This window comes from Stenella coeruleoalba (assembly GCF_951394435.1).
Source record: "Stenella coeruleoalba genome assembly, chromosome: 14".
Classification (NCBI taxonomy): domain Eukaryota; kingdom Metazoa; phylum Chordata; class Mammalia; order Artiodactyla; family Delphinidae; genus Stenella; species Stenella coeruleoalba.
This window is the reverse complement of record NC_137160.1, coordinates 66,566,857-66,592,643: the sequence shown is the minus strand read 5'-3', so window position 1 is coordinate 66,592,643 and position 25,787 is coordinate 66,566,857. Positions and strand designations below refer to the sequence as shown.

The following is a 25,787-nucleotide window of genomic DNA, read 5'->3' as shown; positions in this document are numbered from 1 at the left end:
CTAAGGTTACCCAGGCATGTCCAGGAGCTCCAAGAACTTCGCTTTTGGATGCGTTCCTTGTACTAAAACGCTCGGCTTACTAAACTCTTTCTCTATTCCTTTAGAGAGCCTGAACTATGTTGCCACTTGCGGCGAAGTGCCCTGGCCAAAGCAGAGGCCAGCTGGCCCAGGTGGTGGGGCGGTGGCTTCGGGCCCCTGAGCCTGGTGGCAGCGGGAGGGACCCATAGACAGGTAATGGCTGCCATGGGGGGCGGTTGGCGTCCTCCTCAGCTTTTAGCGTCATCCGGCTGGGCCCCTGCGCTTCGGGCGCATGTTCTGGGTTTTGGGGAGCGAACCTGCCCGGGTCAGAGGCGGGGAGCTCCGGCGCGGGGCCCGCGAACAGAGCTGCGCTGGGAGCCGGCGGGCTCCGCATTCATCATTGTTCCCACAGCGCCTGGCACGGGTTGGGGCGCAGGCAGGGATGGTGGTTCAAAGCGCGCCGTCCCTTCCGCGTCGCCCGCTCGCCGAGCTCTCGCCCCACAAGCGTTTCCTGGGCGCCTTCCAAGGGCCAGCCCCGGAGCCGGGAGCTGGCGACGCAAGGGAGGGACGAGGGTCCAAGTCCAGCCCGCTGCACGCCTGGGTGCAGGACCATGCTGGCGAAGGCGGCGCGGGGCGCACTGGCAGCGGAGAGACCCGCGCGCGCCCCTGCCGCGCGCTCGTGACGGTGCCCCCGGCCCCGCCCCAGGCCTCCGCCTCTCGCTTCCCCCCTCCCCCCGGCTCGGCCGCGCTCCGGTCGACGGGCTCCATGGGGAAAGCGGCCGCTCTGTGCCGAGGCGGTGGCTGTGGCGGCCGGTCCCGCGGGCTCTCGTCGTTCTTCACGGTTGTCCCCTGCCTGTCCTGCCACACGGCGGCGCCGAGCATGAGCGCTTCCACGCCCGGCTCCGAGCCGGAGCCCAAGCCTCAGCACCAGGCGGTGCCCCAGCCCAAACGGGATCTGGTGTCAGAACAGGTGTCGGAGCCAGTTTCTGAGCCGGTGCCAGGATCGGAGCCTGAGTCCAGGAAGATGTCTGAGCCAAGGCCAGGGTTCAAACAGGAATTGGAACTGCTGCAGGGGTTGGGGACCGGATCAGGTCACCGGGAAGAGTTGGGCTCAAGCCTGGGGGCTGGGCCCTTCACCAAGGCCCCAACCGAGCAGGTGTTGGCGCTGGGGCCAGTAGTGGGGAGCGTGCCCTTGACCAAACTCGAGTCTGGGTTGTTGCCGGCATCAAAGGCTCCGCGACCAGGGCAGGTGAAGACACATCTTGGGGCTCCAGTGCCAGGGAGTGGCTCGCCCTCCGCTCTCCCGATGGTCTCACTTCCTCTGGACAGCTTCAAGGGCTGGCTTCTCAAGTGGACCAACTACCTGAAGGGCTACCAGCGGCGCTGGTTCGTGCTCAGCAACGGCCTCCTGTCTTACTACAGGTATGGAAGTGTCAGGGTGGGTTGGCTGAGTTTGGAGGGTGGTGATGCTGCAGCCATGGTGACAGAGGGCATCCAGAGTTGGAGGGCACTGCCACTGGCCTGGAGATGTTTGGGAACTCGCACTCCAGCAGGAGAAATAATGCCTCTGGCCAACCTTCAAGGGCTGGGGCCCTGACCTCAGGCAGGGGAGCCCCTGTGGACATGACCTCTGGCAAGCTTGGGTCTAGGGAGTGAGCAGTGACGTTGGAGTGAGGGAGTGATTTGGGACCTCGGGGCCCCTCTGGTCCTGGTAGTTGTGGGACCTGGAGCAGCCAGCCAGAGTCAGCCCCCAAAGTCCTTGATTCAGGAGCTTTCTGGTTCAGGAGCTAAGATCACTGTATAAGGACTGAGGGGGACAGTAACCTTGTTCAGTCCTTGGGACGCACTCATGGGAAGGGCTCCTGCTCCCTCCTCAGTTGGTCAGACTATTTCCCACTTTTCCTGGTGCCTGCTGGTTGCTGGGCCTTGGCCTGGGGGCACAGCAGGCTCACAGACGCATCAGACATGGCTTCTGCCCTTCAGGAGCCCATCTTGGCATTCAGTGGAGAACCAGGAAGCATCCCACCGTGGCCTTTCTTATTCTAGAAGCAGTGTGGGATTCAACAGTGAAGTCCAGTGGTGAGATAGCTAACACTGTGTTCCATTGAAATGGATTGAAAGGGGGAAAGATCCTGAAGGCTGTCTAGGTATGTTTCCTGGGGATGGTTTAAACTTTGAGATCTCTGATCACTCTATACTATCAATTCTCAAACCTGAGTGAGCAGTGGAATTCCCTGAAGGGCTTATTGAAACAGCAAGTGCTCAGCCCCCCTGCTGAGTTTCTGCTGCAGTGGGTGTAGGAGGGGCCTGAGATTCAGCTTTTCTAACGAGTTCCCAGGTGATGCTGCTCTGGACCACAGTTTGAGAAGCACAGCTCCATTGTCATTGCAAACAGAAGGGCCCTGCCATTCTGTTTGCTGAAGCTCGGGTCACTTTGCTCACTTCACTCTGCTGGGCAGTATCTCTTCAGGTCAACCACCAGAGCATTTATATGGTCCTTCCTCACCTTTTTGGAGCACAGCTTCTAGAGGATAGTTGAATCTGTGATGCCACTGAGAATTTGGGAGCTCCACTGAACTTAAGTGATGGTTCCCACTCAAAGTGGGGATCACTGTCTTTAATTCCTGGCAGGGGAGAAAGCTGACCTGTGTTTCTATAAATTTATTTATTTTATTTTTGTGTTGGGTCTTCATTGCTGCGCGCAGGCTTTCCCTAGTTGCGGTGAGCGGGGGCAACTCTTTGTTGCAGTGTGCAGGCTTCTCACTGCGGTGGCTTCTCTTGTTTCGGAGCACAGACTCTAGGCGCGAGGGCTTTAGTAGTTGCAGCACGAGGGCTCAGTAGTTGTGGCTCGCAGACTGTAGAGCACAGGCTCAGTAGTTGTGGCACACGGGCTTAGTTGCTCCGCGGCATGTGGGATCTTCCTGGACCAGGGCTCGAACCCGTGTCTGGTGGATTCCTAACCACTGCACCACCAGGGAAGCCCTGACCTGTGTTTCTAATGTGTTCATCTCATGTGGTGTCATTGGTGCCCCTCGGCCCACTTGGCTGCAGCATACAGCTCACAGGACAGAGTGTTCTTAGAATTTGGCAACTGAGCAAAAAGAGATCCTTTTCCAAATGGTGTTTTTATCCCACTTCCCATACTCCGTCAGGTGTGTAAACATTTCACCAAGGCATACAATGATAGGGATCATCATCATGATTTGCTATAAATAAATGTCACTCTGTCTCATAGGCAAGGGACATAACACATAGGGCATGTCGACTGTGGACCACACTCTCTGCTTTATGTTATGTTCATTTATTTCATCCTTGAAATCACACTGTGAGGTGGGTTCCAGGATTGTACAAATGAGGAGTTCTGAGCTTTGCCAGAAGGATGTGGCTTGTCCAAAGTCACTGGGCAGGGTAGGCAGTAGAGAGAGATTCTCACCTAGGCCCTTTGCACTCCAAAGTCTGTGCCTGTCCCAGATGTGTGTCCTAATGCCTGTTCATCCTTGAGTTCAGCATTTCTGAGTTATCTGCATTTTACCAGGTACTACTAGGGGTCAGTAGTTGAGGTCAAGGTAATGTTTATGAGTCTAGGGTCCCACAGTGGCAGGGAGGCCTAGTTCTAGTGGAAGTAAAATCTGACCTTATGTATTTTTGTTTTATTTTAATTGGAAGAGCAAAAAAGTCCCTTTTTTTCTTAAGATAACTATGTATAGACAGCTAGCTTTTCAAGATTATCTCAAAAGTACAGATTCTCTGGGTAATTAAGAAAAATTCTTCTTGCTTGCTGATAAGGTTGTGGGGACAAATACTGGTTTTGGGGGGAGAAGGGGTTGGGGACAAGTTTTCTTGTTGTGTGCTTTCACAGTCCAGCGCTGTAGTTTCATTTGTGGACATTTCTAGATTCCAGGGTGGGCAGAATTGTTGCTCGACTCACTTGGGTAGGATGAATGATCCCTGACATTTGTACAGCCCTCTCCCTCCTTTAGCCCCACGTGAGGCCGGCCACGAAGATGTCTTCATTCCCATTTTAGAGGAAGGGAAACTGAGGCCGAAGGAGCAAACTTTAGTGGTGTATCCTGAGGCACCCACCTTGTGGACTGGGCCTCCAGTGCCACAGGAGATGAGTCAGTCTCCAAGTGCAGAAAAGGCCCTTCCGAGGTGGAGCTGGAATCACCACTTCTCCCTGCATTCCAGTTCTGCCTTCTAGAAGACGGCTTTGGTCTGCTCTTCCTCGGGCCTCACAGCACTTCAGATGTTTGACACCACTCTCCTGTCCCTGCTTCTGGTCTGAATCCTGCCTTCCAGACCAGGCCTGGCTGTCCTGCCTGCTGGGCTCAAGGACTGAGCTCCCTTTGGGCCTGCCGCTCCCAGTCCTGACAGCGCAGGTTATCCTGGGTTCCATTTGCACCCAGCGCCGGGCATGGGTCACCTCCTCCAACCTGCCCCAGACCCCCAGTTCTCAGTAGTTCTCCAAGTGTGTGTGCTTGGAATAGAGGCAAATTCAGGTGCTCAGAGCTGCAAACAGAATGAGAGAACTTTTATTCATGATCTCCTTTCCTTAGGGGTCAGGTAGAGTCAGCTTTAGTCCTGGGATGACAGCTGGGGAAGGAATCAGAGCTGCTTCTCTTGCTAGCTTCCCTTTTGGAAAGACCACTGTCTAATTTTTTTCTTTTAATTAAGCAAAGTCTGTGTTTGGAGAAAATGCGGGCACGTGTCTTGTCCTCCCTCCCTGATCCCATCTTCCAGCCTTCCCCGCTCCAAGACGACCATCATCCCAAATCCTGGTCACTGTCCACTTTCTTTTCTTTTTATTTAGTTTTAGCTAACCTATATGCAATTTTTTTTAAAAAAACACATTGTTCATTTCAACCATTTGAAACTTTATAAAAAAGCATATTGTACAGCATACGATTTGGGGGGACTAATTTTGACTGCTACATAACAGCCCAGGACGTGAGCGCAGTTTTTACTTATTCATGCTACTCTTGATGGGTCACTACAAAAATGCTTGTACACGTGCGGGCGTTCCTCTTGGGTGAAATCACTGGGTTGTGGAGAATGTGAAGGCCAAACTCTTTTCCAAGGCAGTTGTGTCAATTTATAGTCCCACTGGCAAGAAATAAAGAGATTTTTGTGGATCTCTATCCTTTGCAGAACTTGGTATTGTCAGCATTGATTTTGCCAATTAAATGGTTATTGCACTGTAGTCTTGAGCTGCATTTCAATCCCCATTATTTTTACTTTGATAGATAATCAGTGGGGGTTTGGATTAGAATTTCTCCATTAAGTATCGCTTCCTCGAGTGCTTCTGCCCTAGATTTTGCTGGAAAAGCTCATTCGATTGCTCAAGTTTATTCTAAGGGAGAAAGTACATAGTGCCAACAGCTGGGCTTAGTAAATTTATATTATCAAGAATAAAAAGATGCTCTTTGTAAATACTGTCACATATAGAAAGTATTTCTGGGAGGTATGGGTAATTGTTGGTAGGTTTTTACTTCTTTCCAACAATGTGCTAGGAATATAAATACAGGAGATGAGGTTCTTATTCCATTGCCTGGTACTCTTAATCCCATATCTATTTGAATATTTGAATACCAATAAGGGGAATATGGTTTTGCGGGAATATGGTCTTTTTTTTTTTTTCTTTTTTGGTTGTTAGTTCCCATTTAAAAAATTTAATCCCCAGTTCTCATCTCCCAGGGAACATGGAAGAATTCATAAATGATGCAGAATTTTCAAAGGTATTAGCCCCAGCAAGTCCTTAAGGAAAGAGTGTTTCAAACATAAGTTTTATCCACGTTAATGAGAAGATTGATTTGATTAAACTAAATTCTGTTTTGTTGTATACAAGTTGCCTGTTTGGCGACATTATAAATGACATCTATTTCCCAGGAAATGATTTCAAACAAAATATGAAACAAAAATGTTTTGTTTTAATTTATTATTGTTCAGACTGATACATGGGTAGGAATGGCAAAGCCAGTTAGCAAGGAAGGGCTCAAAGAAATTAGTCTGGGTCTATAAGAAAGAAGGCTACAGTCAAGTGAAAGTAAGTTTTGAAAGTCCTCTGGCTGAGGAAGCCCACTGAACATATGGTGAGCTGGGCCCACTTTGGGGTGGTGGCCAAGACATCTTTGCCTCTAGAATGGATCAAGCACTCCTTCCTCCAGTGGGGCCAACTGTCAAAGGCAAACTCTCATGGAGACAGTATTTTTTTTTTAAATAAAGTTTTATTGGAACACAGTCATGCCCATTCATTTTGTCTGTGGCTGCTTTTTTTTTTTTTTGCCGCATGGCTTGTGGGATCTTAGTTCCCTGACCAGGTATCGAACCTGGACCCCCAGCAGTGAAAGCACAGCGTCGTAACCAGTGGACCACCAGGGAGTATTTTTAATATCAGTTTAGGTGATGCTTGAAGGATGGAGATGGAAAAGACTATCCAGTTGCAAAGTGTCCCTGAAAACATGAAGTTGAAGGTGCAAATCTTCAGGTTAAGCCACTGGGGTTTCCACCTCAGAAGGCGGCCTTATTATATTGGATTCAGCTTTAATTTGAAACATCATCCAGTGTTTCATACTATGAGGCCAGATAGGAGGCTGAAAAGGAATGCCCAAGTTGATAATGTGTAAACATTGGTTTGAAGTCCGTTTCTTTAACGTTTAACACAAGGGTGTTGCAAAGAGCCTGTGAGTGGACTGGCAGAGTGTTTTGGAGAAGCACAGTGCATTCTTAGCAAGGTCTAGTGACATGAATTATGATTTCCCCCCACAACCCGCTCCTCTTCCTGACCTTCTTCTTTCTATGAATAGCTGAAAACCTCTGAGTCATGCTTGCTGCCTCCTACCTGCTTCACCCCACATCAGGTGGAACTGCTGAGCCCTGCCTGTCTCCTTCCTTTCATCCATCCTTCCTCCCCATTCCTAGCGCCACATCCTGGCTCAGGTCTGCCTTCTGCTGAGCTGGTGCCCCAGCCTTCAGCTGTTGCCCTGGACAGGGTCCCCGGTGTGGTGCCACCTCCCGCCCTGGGAGCCCTGGATTTGCCTGTCTTCTCCAGGCATCTCTTTCAACAGTTCCATCCCCTGTGTTAGCAGTCCCCCACTTTGGGTTTTTCCCATTTGAAATATCCATAGTAGCCCCAGACTGACCTAAGGACCACATCTTCCTCCTTTGGGAGTTTACAGGGTTTGTGTATGGGCATCTCTGCAGACAGCTTTGTGCCAAAGGGACACCGTGGCCAAGTTTGGTATCTTCTTCATGTTCTACATGAAGCCTAGCACGGTGCTTTGCCACTGATATGCCCTCAGTAGCTTGGTTAGTCTGAATGGATGAGTGAGTGAATGAATGAGAATTGCCTGCAATTTTATGGGGTTTCAGAAAGCAAGTATGTTAGTGCCAAACTCGGACTTTTCTTAATTTGTTTTCAATTTTGAAAACTTGTTTGCTGAAATAAGATTGGGAAGATGAACTGGAGGTTGCCGGCTTAGCCAGGAGTGCTGGAAAAGTGATAGTTATGAAATGCAGATTATTTGGATATGTTATGTTGACAGATTTGAATGTGTTGAAATAGGCTCCTCCATGAACCAACAGCCTTGTATCTGTGGTCCTCATTTGTATTTCCATAGGGTTACAAGGGTTTGTGCATGTTGTCTCTGTGTTCCTAGGATGATTTGTCACTTCATAAAGTGTGGCAGTGACTGGATGAGTGGGGAGTAAAGATAAAGCTTTTAAAAGGGCTTTTCACAATCCCAGAGCTCTTTAAACTAGTTTCATGTGCACCCGACGGTTTGCTTTGCATGTGTTATATGTGCAGGACCCTGTGGGAAGCAGGCTGTGTGTCAGAAGTGAGGCCTCTGCCCTAAAATGTTAGATCTAACTGGATAACAGGCCCTCACAAACATGGGGTTCTCTGTGATGTCAGAGCGATTTCCAGTTCACGCTTGCGGTGAGGAGTGCAGCCTCTTCCTTATTGTCCTATTACATGGGGGAAGAAGTGGGAACTCGTGGGCAGCACCAACCTGCTGACTCAGCAGGTGCTAAGGCGCCCACCCACCTCACATCGGGGAGACTCCTTGCTGGGGTGCCATGTTGGGGTCTCCAAGACTAACCCAGATTCAATGACCCCCTGGGAGGACTCCCAGCACTCGGCTCGATGTGCGCTCGCAGCCTGCTTTATTACAGTGAAGGGAAGCAAAGCACAAGCAGAAAGGGAAGAGGGGCAATGGATGAAATCTGGGGAAGCGAGGCACAGGCTTCCAGGGCTCCTTTCCCAGTGGAGTCATGCAGGACATGATAATTCCTCCAGCAGCTTGTTGTGACACATGTGTGAAAGGTTGCCAAGCAGGGATGTTCGGTAGAGACTCAGCACTCAGGGATTTTATTGGGGGTCTTGTCACGTGGGTACCCTCTGCCTGGCACGGTCCCAGAGTCCAGGCTCCCAGAAGGAAAGCAGGTGTGCAGCATGGACCACACATTGTTTGCACAAGCAGTTTGGGTGTAGTTAGTCATGCTTACCAGTTAGGGGAACCCCGAGGTGTTGCAGGAGCTTGCCAAATCCAGACTCTTAGGGCCAGCTTTGGATGCAGGCCTTTCAAAGGATGAGCAGTCTCCGGCTCACCTCCTTCCTCCCTGCAGACTTCATCTGTCAATGGACATTTGGGTTGCTTCTACCTCTTGGCTATTGTGAATAGAACATGGGTGTGCATCTCTTTGAGACCCTGCTTTCAAGTCTTTTGGATATATCCCCAGAAGTGGGATTGCTGGATCATATGGCAGTTCTATTTTTAATTTTTGAGGAACCTCCATACTGTTTTCCATCATGGTTGCACCATTTTACAGTCCTACCAACAATGCACAAAAGTTCCAGTGTCTTCATATCCTTGCCAACACTTTGTGTTTTCTTAATATTTATTTTATTTATTTATTTATTTAATTTATTTCTTGGCTGCGTTGGGTCTTCATTGCGGTGCGCGGGCTTTTCTCTAGTTGTGGCATGCAGGCCCCAGAGCGCGTGGGCTCTCTCGTTGAGGCACTGGAGCTCAGTAGTTGGGGCATGTGGGCTTAGTTGCCCCGTGGCATGTGGGATCTTAGTTCCCCAACCAAGGATCGAGCCCAGGTCCCCTGCATTAGAAGGCGGATTCTTTACCACTGGACTACCAGGGAAGTCCCTGTTTTTCATTTTTGTTTGTTTGTTTGTTTTTTTAATAATGGCCATCCTAATGGGTGTGAAATGATATCTCCTTGTGGTTTTGATTTGCATTTCTATGATGATTAGTGATGTTGAGCGCATTTTCATTTGCTTGTTGGCCATTTGTATATTATCTTTGGAGAAATGTCTAGTCAAGTCATTTGTCCATTTTTTAATCTACTTGATTTTTTTGTTGTTGATTGTAGGAGTTTTCCATATATTCTCATTATTAATCCTTTATCAAATATATGATTTGGAAATATTTTTCTCTTATTCCATAGGTTGCCTTTATACTCTTTTGATTGTGTCATTTTATGTACAAACATTTAAAATTTGACGTAGTCCCAATTGCCAAGTCCAGGGTCATGAAGATTTTCCCCAGTTTTCTTCTAGGAATTGTATACTTTTAGGTCTTAACATCGAGGTCTTTAATCTATTTTGAGTTAATTTTTGTATACAGTGTAAGTTAAGGGTCCGATTTCATTCATTTGCACACAGATATCAAGTTTTCCCAGCACCATTTGTTGAAGAGAACTGTCCTTTCCCCATTGAGTGGTCTTGGCACCCCTCTCAAAGATCATTTGACCATATATGTGAAGGTGAAAACCAAACCCTTTTGAAAAACACGGACACTCATTGAATATGACAGCGTGTCATCTTCAAGGTCCAGCTACAACTCTGTCATCTGGGACCATGGGAAGTTAAATCTAAGAAGGCAGACCGCTAAGGCCCCGTCTCACATCTCTAGGCTTCTGTGACTAGCTACAGAGTCCTCTACTCACAGAAAGAGTGTTTGCCATAGCCTAAGAGGAGGTGGGTGGAGATCAAGAGCAGACACTTAGGTTGCCAACAAGACTGCTGACAGCCCTCTGCGTTTCGACACTGGAGCCTCCTTTTCCACCTTCCCTTCATCCCATACCTGTACAACCCACCCACCCTCAGGACCAGCCTTATCTCTGCCTCTCCAGGATCATCTCACCTCTTCCTCCACGGTCACACTCTGATGACAGTGGGCTCTGTGACCATCCTGACAGGAGAGGGAGTTAGAACTGGGTCCTCAGCTCACTCTCCTCCTGGATCAGGCAGCTCCAAAACAAATCACCCCCAAACCCAGAGGGTTAAAGCAAGGGAGGATTTATTCTTGCTTGCATATCCGCAGGTGGCTGGGACAGCTCTGCCTCAGGCAGCGGCACCTGGGACCCTCTTCCACCTTGAACAAGTGGGCTGAGTGATATGTCATCTGTGGGCATGTGCAGCTGCTTGAGGGCAGGACCAGTAGATCATATTTCAGTTGTTTCCTCCTAGAAGGCCCATTGCATGTTAGATCAGTGTTCAGTAACTCTTAGCTGGCCACACACTGGACAGACCTGTCATCGGTACCTGGGAAGCTAGTGGTGGGAGAATGTCTAGGTAGGAACGGAACTTAAAGGTCATCTGGTCCAACCATCTGTCTGTTCATTGACTTCTTCCTATAGCATTTCTGGCCCCTCAGCAGGAGCCTGGGGCAAACCTCTCAGGTGACAGAGAATAAAGCTTTATCTCCAAGACAAAATGGTATTCCTGAGATAATTCTGAAAGTTAGAAAATTCTTCCTCTGTTGAGCTGAGATGGGTTTCCAGGCAGCATTTGTCCTGATTAGGGTGTTTTTCTGTCCTGCACAGCTGGACTTATCCCTTCCATGTGACCATACTCTTCATCTTCAGAGAGGCTGGCTTGGTGTCCCTGTGTATTATCTATTGCTGCATGACAAATCATCCAACATTTAGTGGCGTTAAGAATTCGTGAGTGAGGGACTTCCCTGGTGGTCCAGTGGTTATGACTCCACGCTCCCAATGCAGGGGGCCCAGGTTCGTTCCCTGGTCAGGAAACTAGGTCCGTGTGCTGCAACTAAAGATCCCGCTTGTTGCAACAAAGATCCCGTGTGCCGCAACTAGACCCAGCACAGCCAAATAAATAAATAAATAAATATTAATTTTAAAAAAAAGAATTCTTGAGCAGGAGTTGGAGGGATTCTGGCTGGGGATGATTTCATGAGGGTGACACTCATCTGAAGGCTTGACTGGGCCTGGAGGCTCCACTTCTAAGGCAGCTCCCTCACTTGCCTGGCCAAGTGGTGCTGGCTGTTGACAGGAGGGCTCCGTTCCTAGCTCTGTGGACTAGTCCGAAGTGTCCTCACAATATGGCAGCTGGCTTTCCCCAGGGGGAGTGATCCAAGAGAGAGCACGCAGGAACCACAATGTCTTTTCTGACCTACCCTCGAAGTCACACTCTGTCATTTCCACTGTGTCCTCTTAGTTATACAAGTCAGCCCTGCCCAGTGGGGGAGGGAGGCTCCAAACCTTTGTGACCTTCACTTTCCTCATCTGTAAACGGACCTACTTGGCTGTCTGAAATAAACCGTGAAGAAGCATTTGGTAAACTCTTTCGTAAGTGAAGGGGATGTTCTGAATGTCAGGGTTTTTCTAACAGTGAATGCGTAACGAGTGAAAACCTCCTGTTGAACCCCACACTCCTGTTTAACCAGTCCAGTCAAGGAAAGCAGGGCTGGATTTCCCAGAGGATGAAGAAGACATATACTTGAGGTCTCTTTCAGGGATAGTCACTCCGGGAACTATCTTTCTAGAGTTGAGGAACTGTGTCGGGGGGAGACCCCTCTCTGCTGACAGGGCCCTTCCCTTGTTCAGTCCAAATGTTGGAGGGGAGACAGAAGGCACACTCTTGCTGGATGCTGTGAGGGCCCAGGAGATAAGACTATGCCACAAAGGCCCCGACCTCATCTGTCTTGCTCACTGATCTGACTCCAAGGCCTGCCCTGTCACGTTGACTGAACGAAAGAATGAACGTGCCCCGCAGGGGTGATGGTTGTTTCAAACTCAGCCTCCGTTTGGGAGTCTGTGACTGTGCTGTGGGGACTTTGGTTTTGCAGGCTGCTGTCACGGTTTGACAGGAGCTGAGCTGCTGTTTCTGCTTCCGTTGAAGCTTGGTGGGAGTCACTTTTACGTAAGATTATTTCATCTAATATTAACGTCAGTGCTTATAATACCAGAGCCCGTGAAGGGAAGTAGAATTCCTGAATAAATTATGTCTCACCATCAGCTCTGTAAACTCGTATAGTAATATGTGCATTTAAATTTGTAATTGTCCTTAGTGTGTTAAATTTTGACTTCAGTGTCTCCTTAATTGATCTCTAATCCCTGGCATTTCAGTCTTTCTTTTGTCTTGGTAACTGATTTTCTTTTTTAGAGCCTCCTTTGCTAGGTGTAACATTTTTAGGGGGTATGTTTTAGTGCTGCTGAACATTTAAGCTCACAGATCACTTGTAAAAGGAAGAATCTAGGTTGCTGGGACACCCTGTAGATTGTGGCTGCAGCTACAGAGATTGTGTGCTGATTTAAAAAAATCAGATCCGTTCAAGTATCCTGAATGTGTAGGCACAGGACTGTGCTCAAAATAGATCCCCCCCTGTGCCCTAGGGACCCGTCATCTCGTTCCTTGATTCCCGAGACACTCAGCACATAGCCTTGTGCGCTGGTTCACAGGGGCTCGTCACCAAAGTCCTTCATCGCTGCTGTTGGCTGTCGCTGTACACAGGGAAGAATTTAAAATGCGATAGATTTTAAATGGATTTTATTTTTTACTGTGGAAAATTTCAAACGCATAAAAGTAGATGATGGCCCATCACCCAGTGTTAGCAAGTCTCACTGTAAGGTCAGTCTATTGCCTCCCCACCCTCAGTTAACTTGAAGTAAGTCGCAGATATCTTTTACTTAATTCTAAGAATTAAGTTAAAAAATAAGTTAGGGCTTCCCTGGTGGTGCAGTTGTTGAGAGTCTGCCTGCCGATGCAGGAGACATGGGTTGTGCCCCCGTCCGGGAGGATCCCACATGCCGCAGAGCGGCTGGGCCCGTGAGCCATGGCCGCTGAGCCTGCACGTCCGGAGCCTGTTCTCTGCAACGAGAGAGGCCACAATGGTGAGAGGCCCATGTACCGCAAAAAAAAAAAAAAAAAAAAAAAAAAAAAGTTAAAAAATAATTTTAATAATAATGAATATTTGTAAATATTTCATTATGTATCTCTTTAGAGATGAAAGTTTCTTAAATATTAACCTAAATGGCATTAAAATGCCTAAAAATTTAACAATAATTCCTTAATATTATCAAATATCCAGTCAATATTAAAATTTCTCCATTGAGTTCTCTTTAATAAAAAAAATTTTGTAGGCATTCAATAGATATTTATTGAATGAAAGTTTCTTTAAATTCTATAGTGCTTTACAATTTTCAAAATTTTTACATGCATAATTTCATATAATTCCGTAATAAAATTTCCCCATTAGTTTAAAATTTTTTTAGAGTTTCCAGAAATCAGGATCCAAATAGAGTCCATTCATTGCAATTGTTGATATTTCTCCTCAGTTTTTTTTTTTTTTTTTTTTCGGTACACTGTAAACACTGATACAAACTACCATCCAATCCGTGGACCCTGTTCATATTTTGCCAGTTGTCCCAATAATGTCCTTTCGAGGTAGAAGATCCACTCCAGGATCATAGATTGCATTTGATTGTTGTGTCTTGTCACTTTAGTTTCAGTCTGGAACAGTCTTCCATTTTCCCTTGTCTTTCATGACCTAAACGTTTTTGATAAATTCAGGCCAGTTACTTTGTAGAATCTGCCTCAATTTGGGATTGCCTGGTGTTCCCTTATGTTTAGATTCAAGTCCTGCATTTGTGGCAGAAATACCACAGGATGCATACTGTGTCCTTCACAGTATGTGTCCTGATATGTGCATCATATCAGGAGGCACATGATGTTGATTTGTCCTACCACTAGTGATCATCATTTGGTTAAGATGGTGTTTGCCAGGTTTCGCCACTGTAAAGTTAATTTTATAATTACTAATTAATGACTAATTAGAAAGTATTTTTATGGGGAGACACCTTAAGGCTATGTAAAACCCTGTTTGTCAACAAATCTCCCCACTGATTTTTAAAAAAATATTTATTTATTTATTTGCTTGCACTGGGTCTTAGTTGTGGTAGGCAGGCTCCTTAGTTGTGGCATGCATGTGGGATCTAGTTCCCTGACCAGGGATCAAACCTGGGCCCCCTGCATTGGGAGCTCAGAGTCTTATCTACTGCACCACCAGGGAAGTCCCTTCCAACTGATTTTTACCACCCTTTGGTGATTCTTGCCTGAATCTATTATTACTTTTTTTTTTTTTTTTGCAGTACATGGGCCTCTCACTGTTGTGGCCTCTCCCATTGCAGAGCATAGGCTCAGCGAGCCCGCTCCGCGGCATGTGGGATCTTCCCTGACCGGGGCACGAACCCATGTCCCCTGCATCGGCAGGCAGGCTCTCAACCACTGCGCCACCAGGGAAGCCCTATTATTACTTTGATGGTTGCCAATTGGTGATTTTCTAATAACATCATTCCTTCTATATTTATTAATAGGCATTGTATTATAAAGAAGAGCTTTTAATTTATCCATTTATTTATATCAGTGTGAACCCATGGATTTCTAGATTATCCAATGGGTTGTTATCTGTAATTATCATTTATTTTGACACTCAAATTGTCCTGGTTTTGGGTAAGAGGAGTCCTTTTAAACTGGCTCCTGTGTCCTTTTGACATTCCCTATTTGAACCCTCCTTCCTTTTTTTGTACAACAGAATGATCCTGGTTCTTCTGTACTGGAATCTGCCATTTCTCCAATGAGCCCTGGTTCCTTTTAGTGGAAAATGGTATCTAGAAGCCAAACACTGAGTGCTAGATGGGCTCATTGTCATTGGGACGTTATTGCTTCTAGGCTCTCTTTGTGGATAGAGGTAGTTTTTTCTTGCCTTTCTCTTCCATGTTTCCAACTTCAGACTCTGACAGTAAGAGATCTGGCTCCCATTATCCTCAATATATTTACTTATTTGCTCAGTCCCTTGTATGAAAACACCCTCCTGGTCACGCTGGCCAAATCTCCTCTGTTCCTGTGCAACCAGTCGTGCTGGCTGAGTTATCTCGACATTGGTATTGCTGATCTTGGTGGCGGTCTTGGCCAAACCCCTCTGCCACAGGGCCTAGCTGCACTGTCTGAATCCCCACAGCTTAGTTTCTCCTGGGAAAGGGGAAGGGGCTCCCCAGTCTCTCTTGATTTATGGGTTCTTCTTCTCTCTTTCTCTTTTTCCCCTTGCAATTTATTTGTTGAAGAAACGGGGTCATTTGTTCTGTAGTTTCACACAAACTGGATTTTGCTGATTGCATCTCCATAATGTTATTTATCATACTCTTCTATCTTCTTTATTTCCTGTAAACTGATAGCTAGGGATTCCATCAGAGTAAGATTAAATTATACTGGCAGGATGGTTCATGGATATATTGAAGAGGGGCATGTATTGGCTGGTTCTTTCTTTCCCCCTTCCTTCCTTCCTTCCTTCCTTCCTTCCTTCCTTCCCCCCTCCCCCCTCCCTCCCTCCCTTCCTTCATTTCTTTCCCTCCCCTTCCCCCTCTCCCTCCTTCTCTCTCTGTCTCTTTCACACACACATATGAGCACAAATATCAGAGGCCATTGTTGACAATTTTCTAGACCCATTAGTTTATTACAGTTTGCAAAACGCTGATATTCTATTATTGCCTTTTTCAGGTATTAGAGGGAATAATTCTATAAAGAGAAACTTCCCCTCATCAACCATTAGGTTACCCAATGGTTTAGTTAATATGGAAATGGTAGGAAAATGCCCCATGCTTTCTTTTTTTTTTCTTTGCGGTACACGGGCCTGTCACTGCTGTGGCCTCTCCTGTTGCGGAGCACAGGCTCCGGATGCACAGGCTCAGCGGCCATGGCTCACAGGCCCAGCTGCTCCGTGGCATGTAGGATCTTCCCGGACCGGGGCATGAACCCGTGTCCCCTGCATCGGCAGGCGGACTCTCAACCACTGCACCACCAGGGAAGCCCCCCCATGCTTTCTTTTATTCACCAATTATCAAACAAATAAATGGGTCCCTAGCATCCCTCCAAGCTTACTGATGACTTACTTTTTCAGCTTTATTATGAACTCCTTGACTTGATGTCTTTTAATGTATTACAGCTGTTATTCTTGTTCTAATCTTTGAGAGATAATTCACATACCATGCAAATAATCCATTTAAAGTGTACAACTTAATGGTTTTTAATATATTCACAGATATGTACAACCATCACTAAAGTCAATTTTAGAACGTCTTCATCATCTTCAAAAGAAACCCCATACCCTTTAGCTACCACTCCCGTGCGCTCCCAGCCGTGTGCTCCCAGTCCTAAACAACCACTCCAATCCTTTCTGTCTCCCTGTATTTCCCTATTCTGGACATTAATATGGATGGAATTATACAATATGTGGAATTTTGTTCCTGGCTTCTTTCACTTAGCATAATGTTCAAGGTTCAACCAAGTTGAACCCCATTGTATGAATCTTTTTTTGTCCATTCATTCATTGATGGTATTGTTTCTACCTTTTAGCTGTTATGTATAATGCTATTATAAATGTTTGTGTACAAGTTTTTGTGTGGGCATATGTTTTCACTTCTCTTGGGTGTTTACCTCAGAGTGGAATTGTTGGGTCATGTGGTCACCCTATGTTTAATCATTCTTTAGTGTTTTTGAGTATGTCTCTTTGGATAACTTTTTTAGTGGTTCTTCTAAATATTACATTACATATACATGACTTATCACAGTCTGCTGTTGTCATTTTACCAGTTTTAGTGAAGTATAGAAACCCTACCTCCTTGTAAGTTCCTTTACACTCCCCCATTTACAGCATAATTGTCTTAAATATTTCCTCTACACACATGTAGAGCCACATCAGACAGTGTTTTAATTTTTGCTTCAGCCATTAAAACATTCATCCATTTTCTACTTGACAAGACCTTTTTAGCCTAAATTTGAGATCTAAAGCATTTGCGCAATATTCTGTGACAGGCTTTCCACTTAATAACCTGAAGAACCACCTTAGGTGTCACTGAGTAGTTCATGATATTCTGATATTTTGATGGAACCGCAAAAAGCGTCTAATGGATTTTCAGTCAGTGATGTTGATGGAGTGGGGTGGTGTTACTCCCATTACTCCACCTTTAGCATGTGAGGTTGGCAGAACTTCCGGTGTGGGCCGAGCCTGGATCATCTCCCTGGGTTTGTTCCTCTGCATGTAACACGCATGCATTAATTCACTCTGGCAGCCCAACATCTCTGAGCTCCCACCGTGTGTCACGTGTGTGGGGACAAGACAGGCCAGGTCTGTGGCTCACGGAACTTATGTTCTAGCTTGTAAGCGGCAAATACAAACAATGACCGGGTAAAGCAGAACATTTTTTCTGGATGGAAGCCCCAGTTTTCTCCTTGAGAAGAGCCCTGTGCTGGTGGCAGAGAAACTGAGTTCTGGTGCTGGCTTTGTTGTTTACCAGCTCTATGGATGGGGGCACATGATTTACCTTTTTCTGGCCTCCTCTCTTTTCTTGGATATAAAATGAGGCTAATTTCCTCCTACAGGTGACTGCCATATAGAATATACTTGCTAAATATTTGCTGAACAAATCAGTGTCTGCTTTGCCCACTTTCTGGACCCTTGCAAGAATCAAAAGACTCATGTTTGTGACAGACTCTTACAGAAAGTGAGGTACTACCTGGATATAAGTTGTCTTGATAAGTGTGCTGTCTTTTATAAATTACTGTCATCCTCCATTTGTGTAAAAATGTAGCCTCGTGAATTTCAGTAACTGGAGGATGGATCCTGAGTCTCCTTTTTAGTTTTTATTCTAAAAATTACACTAGAAATATCCTTCCTGTAGAACTTGTAGCAGCATTTATTTAACATTTCTCAAGGGAAACTCTAAATGGCGAAGAATGAGGCCAGAAGCAAAATGAAATGGGGTCAGGTCTCGTAGTGATAGTCTCATCTCTGGAAGCAAACACTGCACTGTAGATGCTTCTGTTTGATGGGCCACGTCTGACACTTGCCATGTCAAGCATTTTCTAAATAGAGCCACCAGCTTTGGTGACTTTTGAGAGCACACGTGAAGCCTGGCGGACAAGTCTGTGCGGCCCTGTGGGTAAGAGGCAGGGCTGTGGGTGGGTGGCCTCGCTCTAGTGGCGCGGTCCCTTTTGGGAGCTCCACTGAGCTGCCCACATCTCCGAGGCTCACCCTCCGCATCTGGAACAGAGAGGTGACATTTCTGCCTTTCTTGTCACATTTTAAATGGCTAACCTGTGTGAGACACTTCTAAGGTAAGCCCTCGGGATGGGGTAGTTAGGACAAATAGCTGAGCTTCATTACTTAGACCTGGAAGGGTCCTAACAGCATCCCCTTGGCCCAAGAGACAGAAGAACCGAACTCTGCTGTTTTCTCCTGCCCACGTCTCTTACAACCTTCCTCACTGCCCTCCCCACCTTCCGACATCCCTTCTGTGGCTGCTACTCACGTGTACCAGCAAGTTCTTAGTTGAGAATAACAGTAAACCAGCTCTGGATATGTTAAACCAAAAAAAAAAAAAAAAAAAGGTATTTACTGGAAGGATCTTCATTTGCTCACAGAATCCCTGGAAAGGCAGAACAGAGATCTCAGAGGAGAGGTGAGAAGAAGGCAGGCTGGGCAGCCGGATCCAGGCTCAAAGTCGTGTCACAGAACCATCCCGGCAAGGACATTGCCACCGGGGCCCTGCTACCTCTACTGCCGCTGAGAAACAATTGTTGCTGCTGCCACCACTGCCAGCAAAGAATTCTCCCCATTCCTTTTCTTTTCTTTTGGCCACAAGACTTGCGGGATCTTAGTTCCCAGACCACAGACTGAACCCGGGCCTTCGGCAGTGAGAGCATGGAGTCCTAAGCACTGGACTGCCAGGGAATTCCCCCCATTCCTGTACTTTTAAATGTAAACTTTTAATAAAGTACAATATACAGAGAGGAAAGTGGGCAAATCACAAAATGAACACACTGAATAAGCTCTGCCCCGCTGAAGAAATAAAACATGACCAGCCCTCCAGGAGTCCCCCCATGTCCCCTTCCAGTCACTGCTCCCCCAAGGGTAACTGCTGTCTGGACTTCTCACCCCAGAGCTTTCTTTTACCTGTTACTGTACTTTTTATCAGTGGAATCACACAGTACGTCCTCTTGGTGTCTGACTTCTGCTCAACATTATGTTTGTGAGGTTCTCGCAGGTTGTTATGTGCAGTTCTAATGCTTTTATGCTCATTGCTGTATAATAATACATCACCATTGGATAAACCACCAAACAAATATACCACCATTTGTTTATCCGGTCTAGTGTGGACAGATGTGTGTGTTGTTTTCAGTTCTCGGTTATTAGGAAGATGCTGTGGAAGTTCTGGAACATGTACACGTGTGCACATCCCGAGTGGGGAGTTCTGTAGGAGCAGAATTGCTGGATCGTGGGGCATGTGTATGTTTACTGATAACTGATGACATTGAGCACTGCTTTGTACGTTCGTGAGCCATTTGGATATCCTCTTTTGGAAAGTGCCTGCCTAAATCTTTTGCCCATTTTTAAATTGGGTTGCTGGCCTCTTTATTACTGATTTTAGGAGTTCTTTGTATTTTCTTGACACAGGTTCTTTGTTGGGTACATTTATTGCGAATAACTCTCCCAATCAGTGGCTTGGATTTTCCGAGTGTATGTTTTGCATTTCTAGATCCAGATTTTAAAACCTCTGCAAACACACAGGATTTGCCTGGTTGCTAGGGATCCCAGACAGCAAACATCACACCTTGTTTGCAGTCACAGGATGGCATTCCAAGATGATATAGCCTCTGGGGAGGTGCCTGGGTCAGGACTCAGCCACGCACAGCAGACATGACTCTGGCTAGTGTGAGCAGAAGGCTGTGCGGCCAGGGGTGGGGTCATTTCCCACTCGCTGGAAGGGCTGGAGGAGCGGGCTGGAAGGAGTCAGGAGCAGTCTGGGCCCCCAGACTCTCACCACCTCTGCTGTGATGGGGTGAACCGCTGATACCACTGCAGGGAGCCCTGGAATCGGGGGCTGCCAGAGCACAAGCCCTGTGTTGCAGTTCCTGCCACCACGATGGGTGCCTTTCCTCTTGCTCACTTCCACATTTAGGTTTTGTGTGAATGCATGTCGTCGGTGGAAACTGATTCCTTGGAATCTTTGATGCAGGTTGTTTTTGGCTGTCTAGCCACTATGGTGTCGGAAGAGGGGAAACCTCCGAGCAGGACGGGCAGCTTTGGGGCAGGGCTGCTCCAGTAAGGAGAGGAGCCGTGCGGGTGCCGTGGTGCTGAGTATTCTAGGCGGGAACTGTGTGGAGGGCAAGGTGCAGCCCTGTGGTTGGTGTGCTCAGCTGATGAACAGGCTCAGCTGCATGTGAGGTTCCAGAAGGTCATTCCTCCACCCATCTGTTCAGCCATTGTGTTTAGGTCCTAGGCTGCTGTGATAAAGCACGAAAAAGTGGGTGGCTTAAAACAAAGGAAATGTATAGTCTCATACTTGTGGAGGCCAGAAGTCTAAAGTGAAGGTGTCAGCAGGGCTGTACTCTCTCTGAAGGCCCTGGAGGAGAGTCTCTCCCAGGCCTGCCTGGCCTCTGATGTTGGCTGGTGATCCTTGGCATTCCCTGGCTTGTAGATGCATCACTCCCATCTCTGCCTCCCTCCTGTTTCTGTGTCTGTTCCTCTTCTTATAAGGACACCAGTCTTATTGGACTACGGCCCACCCTAATGACCTCATCTTAACTTGATTATATCTTCAAAAACCATATTTCCAAATAAGGCCACATTCACAGGTGCTGGGGGTTAGGACTTCAATAAATCTCTCTGGGGGACACAATTTAGTTCACTTTTATGCCCATCATCAACCCAGGCCTTGGCTGGACCCTCTCCTTTGGCTGCTCCGGATCCCTGGGCTTTCCCAGAGCCACAGCCCCCATGCCGCTGCTCTGGGTTAGCCTGACCCTCCTCCTAGTCCGTGCTTGGGCAGAGTCCCTCACTGTTTGAGACACTGCTCCAGTGTACGCCTTGACCCCTCTAGGACAAGAAAGGGTCATTCTGTTTCCTGAGATCTAACCACCGGCAGCTTATCCTTTCATTTTGATTTTAAAGCCAACTTTTAACTGACAACCGATATGTATGTAGCATACAATATATTGTATGTGTGTAACAGACACATAGAAAAATAGGTAAATTACAAGAGTGTAACAATGAATTTTTATAAAGCGAACACCCCTTTGTTTTGAATTTATTTCCCTCTGCTTATTAAATACTACCTTGCAATTTATGGGCCTGCCTCTTTCACAAAGTGGAATGTTCTCTGAGGCCAGAAAATGTGTCTTATTTACCTTTATATCTACCACCTCTCCAGTTTCTAGCACAATTCCTGTATATGGTAACCCATAGGAAGTACTTGCCAAATTAGAATTTAGAAGATCAGAGAGGAATTTACCAAGTGAATCAGAGTCAGCTTGAGCAAGCATTGAACAGAAGTCTCATACAAGGCTGAGTGCTTTGCTCCAAGTTAGTAGCCTTTGTCTTTCTATGTGTCTGAGTTAAAACTTGTTGCCTGTCAATTTTTTTTCTTGCCCGTGGACATTTTTTTGTGTGTGAGAAGGTCCTCCAGAACGCATAGCCCAAGGCAAGGATTAAAGAGTTGACACTTTCCATCGACAGATGAATGGATAAAGAAGATGTGGCACATATATACAATGGAATATTACTCAGCCATAAAAAGAAATGAAATTGAGTTATTTGTAGTGAGGTGGTTGGACCTAGAGTCTGTCATACAGAGTGAAGTAAGTCAGAAAGAGAAAAACAAATACCGTATGCTAACACATATATATGGAATCTAAAAAAAAAAAAAAGTGGTTCTGAAGAACCTAGGGGCAGGACAGGAATAAGGACGCAGATGTAGAGAATGGACTTGAGGACACGGGGAGGGGGAAGGGTAAGCTGGGACGAAGTGAGAGCGTGGCATGGACATATATACACTACCAAATGTAAAATAGATAGCTCGTGGGAAGCAGCCGCGTAGCATAGGGAGATCAGCTTGGTGCTTTGTGACCACCTAGAGGGGTGGGATAGGGAGGGTGTGAGGGAGACGAAAGAGGGAGGAGATATGGGGATATATGTATATGTATAGCGGATTCACTTTGTTATAAAGCAGAAACTAACACACCATTGTAAAGCAATTATACTCCAATAAAGATGTTAAAAAAAAAAGAGAGTTGACACTTTGAGAGATGCAGTCGAAGGGCAGTGAAGCAGAAATGGGGAGTGGGAAGATGGAAGTGACAATGATGCAGTGCGTTTCCTTTGCTGGATGTCGCTTCACAGCGAGCGGCAGAGACACAGTGGGCCTGGCGCACATACTCCTCCAGAAGACACACGAAGAGAAAACACACCACTCAGCAGTCCACAGAGGCGCAAGTGGAGGGAGGATGTATCTGCCCCATTCACTCCCATCTCCCGTTTCCCACTGTCATTTTATGAGAGTCCAGAAGTGGAGGGACAGTTGGGCAAGGAGGAGGCACCGACTGACAGAGAAGGTGGTCGAGGGAATCTGGGGAGGTGCACAAGGTTTGTATCCAGCACGCTCCACACCTTGCGCTACTCAGGTCCGCGCATGCCTTCATTGGTATCTGCTCTCCCACTGCAATGGGGGGACCACCACCCTCTGAGAGAACAAAGACACGTTGACCCCTTCCCTGGGAGGGGACGTGGCGAGTCTAGTCAGCGACAGGGTCCCCTTCCTGGTGGCCAGCTGGGGTCGCCTGGAAGACTGAAGCAAGAAGGTTGTGAAACAGGCTCCTTCGGTGCTGCTGTGGCTGGTCCTGATGCTGTGATCGACATTCATCCTCTTCTTCCTCCACCACCCGTTCTGAACCCTCTTCACTCTCTGCTAGCACCATGCATATTTTCAACTGCACAGGGGGTTGGGTGCTTCTAACCCCTGACGTTGTTCAAGGGTTAACTGCATATCATCTTCCCTAAGGAATGTAAACAAAGCAGGAGAGAATCAGAAACAGTAGTTCAAATGAAAGATAAATGTCTTCCTGAGTGTCAAGTCATCTGACTTTGGAACTGGTAGAAGAGTCAAGGAAGTAATAACAGATGATGAACAGCCAGGGAGTGTAAGTGAGCATTAAAGAGCAGCAGAAGTGCCAAATGAGCTCCGGCACTGGCAGGGTTACGTGCTGACCAGTTGCTCTTCCTTTTCCCACATCCTCTGTGGAAAGAGCTTTGGTACGTCGTGGGGGAGGGTGGGGGAAGAGTGGTGTCTGAACTTCCTTTGAGTGTCTAAAGGAGTGAGTTAAGTAGATCCAGTCATGATAGTTGGATCTCACTTTTCAGACACTGGTCACAGTTGGAAATGGCCCACACTTTAGTCACCTCCGCTTCCCCTTACCTTGGTACCATTAGCTCCATGACCTTGTAACCAGCCAAGGGTCAGTTCCTTGTCGCAAGGGGTACTGTGTCAGCCCAGCCATTGCCTTCATCTCCTGGGGCCAGAGGAGAATGGTGGCATCCTCTGCCACTCTCCCCACTGAGACCCGCCCCCCCAACAAGCCAAGCCCCTACCAGTCAATCCCGAGAGGCCTTATTTCCCATCTCCTGTGCCAGCTCCAAGCGTCTGAGATTCCAAGGATGTGCCTTGAGGCTTTTATTCAGTCTAGAACTATTGAGTTTGGGAGCCTCACCCCATCCCTTCTCTTGCATCCCACAGAAATCAGGGTGAAATGGCCCACACCTGCCGTGGCACCATCAACCTGTTTACTGCGCACTTTGACACGGAGGACTCTTGCGGTATCGTGCTGACCAGTGGGGGCAGGACCTACCACCTCAAGGCCGGTTCAGAGGTGGAGCGGCAGCAGTGGATCACCGCCCTGGAGCTGGCCAAGGCCAAGGCTGTCCGCTTGATGAGCAGCCAGTCAGGTAGCGAGTGCTTGGTGCAGCGGGAGTACGTGCAGGGTCGTGGGTCTGGAGAGAGTGGGAACTGAAAGTGTTTGGAGGCCAGTGGTGACCAGGCTAGTTCAGACCAACCTCGGAAGGTCAGGGTGCGTGTTTGCCCTTCCCACTCAGCTCCGTGCGTCCTCAACAGTGGGATGTTAGGTGGTCAGGGTGGCTGGCAGTTCTCGGGATGGAAATGTTGAGGTGGGCAGGGCTGTGTGTGTCTTTCTTTGGACAAGTCTGGTTCCTGGGCTTCAGCAGAACTTTCGGTTGCTGCAGTGAGTCAGTTCCAGAAGCAGAGTCAAGGTGGGAGGCCAGGATGGTGCACTTGTGCCTCAGGCCAGACTTTTTTCGAGGTCCATTTGGAGATTGAAAACCATTTAGCCAGAGATGCTGTCTTTGCCAAGATGGAGGGTCAGCTCAGAAGTCCTGAGCAAGACATTTTATTTTTTACTTTAATACATTTTTAAAAATATGTATTGTCTTTATAAGATTCATAAACCAATGGTTTCAAAGCATATGCAGTGAAGTCTGCCCTTGACTCTTATCCCCAGCTACCCACCCTGTTCTCCCACCCAGGGGCAACCAGAGCTACCAGTATCTTATGTGTTTACATGTGTATTCAAATAAGTACTTATAGGAAATTCAGTCCCCCACCTTGCTTTTTTTCCATTTGGCAATAGTATATCTTGGAATTTTTTCCTATAAATACATAAAAAGCTTCCTCCTTGTTTTTACAACAGTACAGTACTTCATTGTACGAATGTACCCTAGTTTATGTAACCTATAGCCTGTTGATGAACATTTAGGTTGTTTCTTTAATTTGCTATGACCTGCCACGCTGCAGTGAGTAACCTTGCATTTCATTTCAGGTGTGTACAAGAATAAATGAAACATACGTCCCAGGAAGGGGGGTTGCTGGGTCGGTGGGACTGTGCATTTCTAATTCTGAGACACTGTCACTCTGCCTCCCACCTGGGTCATACCAGTAGATGCCTGCGGCCCTGTGTAAGAATGCTGGCCTCCTTAGAGCCTTGCCCGCCCAGAGCAATAGCAGGTTTCTGATGGGTGAAAACTGGGTCCACACATACAGAGGGGAGGACTGGGAAGCTGTGATCCTTTTGAAGTTATAAGCACAAGGTGTGTGTTTATATAGACCTGTGTGGGTTTTTTTTTAATATAAATTAATTTATTTTACTTATTTATTTTAGGCTGTGTTAGGTCTTCATTGCGCGCGGGCTTTCTCTAGTTGCAGTGAGCGGGAGCTACTCTTTGTTACAGTGTGCGGGCTTCTCATTGTGGCGGTTTCTCTCGTTGTGGAGCACGGGCTCTAGGCGCGTGGTCTTCAGTAGTTGCGGCACACGGGATCAGTAGTTGTGGCACATGGGCTCTAGAGCACAGGCTCAGTAGTTGTGGCGCATGGGCTTAGTTGCTCCGCAGCATGTGGGATCTTCCCGGACCAGGGCTCGAACCCATATCCCCTGCATTGGCAGGTGGATTCTCAAGCACTGTGCCACCAGGGAATCCTAGACCTGTGTGTTTTTTAAAGAGGCAGGGCCCCAGGTGAGAAGGAGTCACAGCCCCTGTTCTCCAGGATTGTCTCCAAGGCTGGTCCAGGAGATAGTGAGTCCTGTGGAAGGAGCTCTAGCACAAAGCAGGTGGAGG

At 47.2% G+C, this 25,787-nt stretch overlaps 1 protein-coding gene across 1 annotated transcript; it reads left to right on the top strand.

Moving 5' to 3' along the window:
• Positions 1–460: 460 nt before the first annotated feature.
• LOC307197287 (oxysterol-binding protein 2-like) lies at positions 461–24,172 on the top strand (the record flags this gene model as incomplete). The annotated part of the gene is made up of 2 exons (XM_079943048.1): positions 461–1,440; positions 23,899–24,172. 2 exons carry the CDS (start codon positions 461–463, stop codon positions 24,170–24,172), a joined length of 1,254 nt encoding a protein of 417 aa, XP_079799174.1.
• Between the last annotated feature and the right edge of the window lie 1,615 nt (positions 24,173–25,787).